The 7963-nt window shown below is 43.1% G+C and overlaps 1 protein-coding gene across 1 annotated transcript; it reads right to left on the bottom strand.

Moving 5' to 3' along the window:
* Positions 1-273: 273 nt before the first annotated feature.
* Positions 274-7527, bottom strand: LOC118087488 (C-signal-like). The gene is made up of 6 exons (XM_035120190.2): positions 6073-7527; positions 4367-4418; positions 2539-2726; positions 1533-1691; positions 895-999; positions 274-480 (listed from the first exon to the last, which is right to left on the bottom strand). Exons 1-6 carry the CDS (start codon positions 6250-6252, stop codon positions 364-366), a joined length of 801 nt encoding a protein of 266 aa, XP_034976081.2. The 5' UTR covers positions 6253-7527; the 3' UTR covers positions 274-363.
* Positions 7528-7963: the final 436 nt, after the last annotated feature.

Genomic DNA, 7963 nt, shown 5'->3' with positions numbered 1-7963 from the left:
GATGGGAGATGCAGTCCAACAACACCTGGACTTTCCACCCTGTTCCATGGAAAGGTAATATTCAAGACCTTTGCTCTGCCCACTTTTGCCTTTGTCTCACCAGTGCCACCAACACCCACCTGGCATTGGCATCCAGCCCCTGTAAGAGGGCTCATGAGGGAATGTGACCCTCAGGCTGAAAGATCTTTCAATCCATGGCTAGTCCTTAAAAACAATTCTGCATGAAAACTAGCCTTCAATGGAACATTCTGAAGGAAGAAAAGAGTCAAAACATTTTCCCCTTAAAAACCTAGATGGTTTATTGGATACACTCTAGGCAGAATGCTAGAGTGGTAAATCCCCTGGCATCGTGAAACAAATCCCTCACCAGGGTACTCTGCGTCCTTCCCAGTCCACTAAGGTACCGTTATCCACCTCAGAAAGTGTGGAGAGAACATTAATTATTCCTCGTGTACTCTCTTCCACAGTCAGGTCCGCCTCCTATGAAGAAAAATATTGTAAGTGAAGGATTTCTTAAGTTCGGAAAAAATCATTATTGAGCATCAATTAGCAGAAGGCCTAGATGCTGTTGGATGTCTTGGTTATAAGATTTCAGTCTGCACATTAAACATTGCTTTATGAAAGACAACCAAGTGGCCATGCATGCAAGGCCTCAGAGGTCTATGCTTGCTTTCCAGGAGCAATTTTGGATATTATTCGAAGCACCAACTCATAGATGCTGCCTTCATTGCCTTGCTCTTGTGCTTTTAATACCTCCAAGCAGTGAAGGATGGGGCACTGGGGCTACTCGGGCACCACCATCCAACTAAAAATGTCAAGCAATTTGTTAAAAGAAATATCATCTCATAGGGCTGCCCACCGTTTCCATGATTACCAAAAGCCTTGAGCACTTACGTTCATGCCTTGAGTTTTTACATAGCCAGGATGGATGCAAACACACAGAATCCCATAAGCTGGATATACGAGTGACTGGCATTTGGTGAGCATGTTTAAAGCAGCCTGCAAGGGAGAAAAAACAAACCATGAGCAGAGGGTGCATTGAACTGTGGGGAGCTGCTTAATATGAATTACTGCAAGGTGGCAAGAAAGGATTTGGAGGCAGAGAGGTTTGTAAGAGAAATTGGACATCAATGAGCAGCTCCTGACACAAAAACTAGCAACTTGGAAGTTATCCATCATGGACACACACCACTCTTGAACAAGATTTTTGACAGGCATTTGTCAAACAATGCTTGTTGGCTGCATCATTTTGCTAACTGATTTCTAGCTTTAAATGTTTGTTCTAAGTCCCACAAGAAGAAAAAGACTGTACACATGCTATTTATTTGTAGAAAACACCCCAGCATCTTCCCTTAATGCTATCCACTGTTTTAGAAAATGCAACATCCTCACAACAGAAGTTTGTCTCTCAACATTTATCCGTGGGGAATACACTCTTATTGCCCAGATGCACACATACAACTATTATTTGGAAAGTCACAGCAGGGCAGGGGAGGCTGCAGACAGTTTCACATGGATTTCACAATATGTACCTTACTGCAGCGATAAGCAATAAGCATCTTTATATGCCATAGCAGCATAACTTCCATGGAGCCTGCAGCACTGGATGTATTGATAATGGCTGCCTTGCCGCAGCTCAGCCCTTCCAGGGGATATCTCTGAGCTGCCATCTTCAGCAGGGGCAGAAATGCCTAAAAGAGAATACAGTAGTGATCATGGCTGTTGTGAGGTCAATGAATGCAGCTAACCTAGGGCAGCGATACTGGAGGAAAGCACTGGATGTAAAAAGATGAAGGTATATATAAACATTGCTCTTATTTTTGGGAGCAGAATTAGGATTGCTGATCCAAAAATACTTTCTATAAGCTTTTGCACAAGAAGTCCAGTAAAACTTAGTATGCATTTAGAATTGTTTGAACACACAGCTGGGCAACCTGTGCCCTGGCCTCATTTTATGCAGCCCCCAACAGGTCCTGAAGCTGCTCTATTTCTAAGGTCTCACCCATGTTTCTTCCTTCTAATTCGCTTCTTGGCATTTTAATGTTGTCCTTCTCCCACAACTGTTTGACAATGTATTGGAGGCTTCTGCATTCTCTCTCTTTTACTATGTGTGTGCATAGCACACTAAAATAAGAAAGGCATTAATGTCATCTGCTTTCCAAAAGTAGCTATATTGATCCATTCTATTAAAAAGTTGTCTCCATGTTTATGAGAGGAGCCCCATTAAACTTCTGGGGAAGGAAAGGTAGAAAGCGTTCCTATTTTTATGCCAGACTGATGTTCAGCAACTGGTGGATCTATCAATGTTGATTTATCATTTTTCCTACCTTAGGTTCAATTATCTAAATTTCCATATCAGTTTGCAATTCTTTTTTAAAGTGCTCATGAAAATTAATTGCTCAAACAAGTTCTGCTTTTCTCCTACCCAGTTTGTTGCTTTTGTTTAATTCTCCCAAAGGACCAGAACATCACATCTATTACCATAGCAATAGGTGGTGAGTAAAGGGTTTTGCAACCCCATGAAAAGCAAAAACTTACCTGGCTCACCTGAAGTGGCCCAATAGTATTGACGGCATATACATCTTGCATGTCCTTTGCATTTTCTTTATCCAGGTCATTTCCAGAAATAACACCAGCATTGTTCATCAAGAGGTTCAAACCACATTCTCCAACACACTTTTGCACTTGTTCCACAGCTGCTTTGATGCTCTGGAGGTCAGTGACATCTGCAGAATGACATTTCTAAGCACTTACGAACTGGGTGGTGTGGGGATGCCCCAGGGACTAATAAAAAGGCCCTTTTAATCCTACCAAGGGAAGTGGCTTTGGGGAATCTTATTAAGTCCATTCGAAAATGAGAGGTGCTTTTCAGTCCACTTATTGTCACCTTGGCCTGTCTGCTCTTTCTGTTAATGTAGCAGCTACCACAGCCCACTTGAGAAGGAAGAACAAGTGCCTCTCTGAATCATGGAGGTGTGTGTGTTTTTATAGGGAGCACAGTGAGGGCCTGGCTTTTAAAAATGTTTGTATCACATTAATATCACTCCGTCAGAAAATGAGCTCAAAGCAAGGCAATTGTAAGGCCAAAGTACCTAACTAATGTAGGTGGAATTCAGAGAGAATTTTGTCTCTCTCAGTTCAGGCCTTGCATATAGCAAGAAGACATTCAGCCAAAGAAAACTGCTCATGCTGCTTTGCATGCTTGCTAATCAACACCTCCACCCAGTCAGTTCATAACTAATTGATTTTAACACTAACATAAGGTTACCAGACGTCCCCGTTTCCTGGGGACAGTCCCCAGATTTACAAATCAGCCCCTGACAAAATCCTATCACTCCTACTGAAGTTGAAAAGTGTCCCCGGATTCACTGAAAAAAAAACTGGTAACCTTACACCAGGCATCCCCAAACTGCGGCCCTCCAGGTGTTTTGGCCTACAACTCCCAAGATCCCTAGCTAACAGGACCAGTGGCCAGGGATGATGGGAATTGTAGTCCAAAACATCTGGAGGGCCAAAGCAGGCAGGGATGCCTGCTTTACATTAACATAATTAACTTTTATGAAGCACACTGAATGATCCCTGCAGTTTCACTTCCAACATGTTATTCTTTACTTTTTATGAAATATTTGGGACAATTAGACACATGGAAGGTAAAGCTGAGCCCTAAACAGGGTCACTGTGAGTCCCAAGTACAAGGGAATCCCCACATATGTATGGGTTTTGCAGCAGCGTTTCTGCAAGTCCCTTCCACCCTGTTCTGCCTCTAACCCATTCTGCCCCCCATTCTGCCCTGTTCTTCCCCCTCCCTGACCCTTGAGGTGCCAAAAATGATGCATATATCAGTGGTTGTGTGTCAGTGGGGAGGTGCCTGAACTTTATTCTGTGGACTATGGTAACATACAATGGGTTGTGGTTCCTGTTCTGGAAGCCTTGCCTTTCTGTGTCATATTGCTTCTATAAGAATTTACAGACACAGAAAGGTACAGTACCCATAAGAGATAGCGTTAGCCCATGACTTTGGTAAGCCATTTTGGAAAGTTCCTTTATGGCTCTCCAAATGTTGCTGAACTCTCATCAGTCCCAGAAAACATGGCCAATAGCCAAGGATGATGGGAGTTGTATTTCCGCAACATATGGTGGGCCAAACGTTCCCCACACATCTAATACGTGATCATATGGACAGAGACTACATATAGGTGCATCTCATTTCAAAGCTTCATTGGGAAGAATCAAAAGTACTTATCATTGATATTCTGTAACAGGGGAGCAAATCATCTTGTTTTCCAGTTACTGCTTTGTGGACTGTACCGGTTTCCACTGGTGCTGGGAATATCTATTCACCCCACACTTGGAACGTGAGACTTACCCAGCTGCAGCACCACCAGATTCTGATGTTGGCGTGCCAACTCCTTTATTTCCTGTCAAAAAAAGAAACGGTTTCTTGCGTTGATTAAACTGGAACTAGGCAGCAAGAGAAACCCAGAGCCTTAGAGCTGGTTCCTAAAAATGCTTAGCAGAGTAACAGACACTTAGGAATCTCACTCAGAGCAAACCCTTGCCAGAATAACATCCTCCTCTCCAATATTAATAGGGCGAGTATACTATCAGAGATGGACAGAAAACCTGGTGCAAGGAAAAGTGGAAGGAGTATGAAAGTCCTCATTCTCCTCCTCCCTCCTATGCAGGCTCCCTCTGCTCTTTCTCACCAGGTCAGACCCCTCACTGGCATTGCTCTAGTCTACACCCTCCTCAATGCTTTTGCCTGGCTGAAATATGCCCTTGTACTGTAACAGTGCCTTTTACTTTTTCTGATGGAGGATGGAGAGAGGTTTATGTACACTTTTCCATCAGTGGAATGTAGCCTATTATACAAGGGCAGGAGCCATATCTGTTGCCTGGCCCACTTTTGCTTCTGACCCCTCACACCACTGGCATGTGCCCCCAGAAAGTTGCCCACAGGGGAATGTACTGAAGGGAAACTGTGGAGGATCATCATAAATTCCAGTGTAAGACTTCAGCTGTTAGGACACTGTTTTATTTAAAGGATAGTAGGATGCATTGGTCTCATTTTCATTTCTCTATTAGCTCCTTTGGGGATTGCTTTGCTTGAATGTAACCATTCATAAGATAAAACCTTTCTCCTAAGAAAGACTTTTTAATCATTTTGTTAAAACATTAATCCTGGCTCACAAGTCCTTAAAGTGTCTATAATTATACCCAGCCTACACTACTAAGAAGTGTTATTGAGGAGGCACAAGGGAGTGTTAGGCAGCCTTGTAGAAATAAACACTGATCTATTTCTGGCAGAGAAAGGATAACTGGAAGGGAGGGCAAACAAAGGGGCACATTTGGGTTGGCCCTATCTCTCTTCCCCACAGGGCTCATGGTGCAGTTGGGAAGCACTGGCAATTACAAAAACCTGAAAACAATTAGTTTAGCATCTATAGGTAAAGGTAAAGGGACCCCTGACCATTAGGTCCAGTCATGACCGACTCTGGGGTTGTGGCACTCATCTCGGGTTATTGGCTAAGGGAGCTGGCGTATAGCTTCCAGGTCATGTGGCCAGCATGACAAAGCCGCTTCTGGCGAACCAGAGCAGCACACGGAAACGCCGTTTACCTTCCCGCTGTAGCGGTACCTATTTATCTACTTGCACTTTGACGTGCTTTTGAACTGCTAGGTTGACAGGAGCTAGGACCAAGCAACGGAAGCTCACCCCGTCGCTGGTATTCGAACCGCCGACCTTTTGATTGGCAAGCCCTAGGCTCTGTGTTTTAACCCACAGCACCACCCACATCCCTATAGTTAAGCTTAAATCAAAACCTTACTTCTTAAAGAAAAAACCCTAAGTTAAGGATTTTCAGACCAAAGGCCCATTCAGGTCTGCTTCTTCTTCTCACACCCAGATGGTAATGGGAAGCCTGCAAGCAGGTCATGACTGCAACAGCGTTCTCTCCAACCAGATGCCCCCCATCCAGCACACAAAGCTTACATTGCCACGTGCTTGAGGAGGGTCTGTTCTTACAAAATAGTAACATCACTACTCTCTTATGCTATATTCTTGGTCCTCACCTTGCTTTTTGGTCCATCCAGGTCTAGGGTAGTAGCAAAGACCCACTGAGGTGGAGTTGGCAGCCTCAGAAACTGCTTCACCAGACCCAGGCCAATTCCCGAATTGGATCCTGTCACCAGAACACTTTGAACAGGGAAATCTGTCGTCATCCCCTTGGAGCTGCAGCCTTTGGCTTCCATGCTTGTAACGCTTGCTTCAAAGAATGTTGATTCGTCATGTGAGATGCTTTTATGAGAACTAGGCACCTCCTTTGATCTCCAGATAAACCTATGTTGGATGCTACACGTGATTTGCTGACTAGCTCATTGGCCACTTCCGCTTTCTAACAACAACAACAACAACAATGGAAAAATTGCTATGAAAGATTGTTATGAAGATTTAAAAAACAGGGTGAAGCAAATAACTATGTATCCTAAGTTCATTAGTGAAAGAATGTGAAAAAAATGATTAAAAAGCATACCATGTCATTAGGGACATGTATATTAACCAGCATATAAAAACTAACCCAATGTCAGGGACCGGGCAAAGGAGAAATTGTGGAGATCGCCTCCGCAGCCTGACACTTCCAGAAAAGAAGACGATTCAGATTTACAACAGGGGTTTGAGGGTGGTCACAGCTCAGAGGAAGATGAGGGGGGAAGTTATGTTCAGGCCACATCCCCTGACATGCTTTTGTACCTGCTCCTCCTTAGCTTCCTTTATATCTGTAAAATGAAAACATTATTTTCAAACAGTTACGAGATGAAAGCTTGTCACTCTAAAGAGCTTTTGACATGCATGTTAGCTACAGCTCGGGTTTCAATAGCCTAGCAAAGGAAAACCTTGAAAGATCTGCATTTCCCTGTGTGGCATAAGAACTTGTGGAAGTCATTGTGGAAAAAATTGCACATTAATTCTGTGTTTCCAGTGGGTTGGAGGATTCAGGAGGCTTTTTATTACTTCTGGTGGGATTTTATTTCCTATGCTTTGGATTTAGATGCTCAACATTTACCATCCACACTAGCTTGTGAAATATAGATGTCTTGATTTATATTGATGTGTCATCATTTCTTTCTCTTACTATTTATTGTTTGTTTGCTTTATATATGGTATGATGCAATACCCTGTTACTGCATGTATGGGTTGTTAATAGTGTTAATTAGGGTTGTGGGTGGTTTTTTTTTTATAAAAAAAAAGTCCACAAGATTGGAATGAGGTAAGTGAAAACTACCAATAAAGGTCATTTAAACTGGTCTGGCAGGTGATTTCAAGGGATGTTAGAAAATTTAGAAAACAGGTAAGGGAGATGCTCCTAATTGCTCTACTACTTAGGGTGGCAGCTAACACACCCCAACAGGAGAGGGAGAACTACTCCTGAAGAATGGAGTCTATTGAGAACACATGGACACTTTCAGGTGAACCATTTATTTTTATTTTTTCCTAATAATAATAAGGAATAGTAAATGATAGAAATAATGTCATTTGTATACCACAGAAAGCACAATAAATTTGCAGTAATATCTGCAACCTGTGGTTCATTATTAGTGGTCAACTTGTAAGTTCATGGTTTGTGAGTTGGTGTAAATCAGGGGTAGGCAACCTAAGGCCCGTGGGCCGGATGCGGCCCAATCACCTTCTCAAACCTGCCTGCAGACGGTTCAAGAATCAGCATGTTTTTACATGAGTAGAATGTGTCATTTTATTTAAAATGCATCTCTGGGTTATTTGTGGGGCATAGGAATTCGTTCATATTTCCCCCCAAAATATAGTCCGGCCCACCACAAGGTCTGATGTACAGTGGACCAGCCCCCTGCTGAAAAAGTTTGCTGACCCCTGGTCTGTGGGATGGTGGACCGGCCCACGGCTGAAAAAGGTTGCTGACCCCTGGTGTAAATGAAAACAAAGGGGAAA

The sequence above is a fragment of the Zootoca vivipara genome, chromosome 6, assembly GCF_963506605.1.
Source record: "Zootoca vivipara chromosome 6, rZooViv1.1, whole genome shotgun sequence".
In the NCBI taxonomy this organism is placed as follows: domain Eukaryota; kingdom Metazoa; phylum Chordata; class Lepidosauria; order Squamata; family Lacertidae; genus Zootoca; species Zootoca vivipara.
The sequence above is the reverse complement of the archived record's forward strand: the minus strand, read 5'-3'. Positions and strand labels throughout refer to the sequence as shown.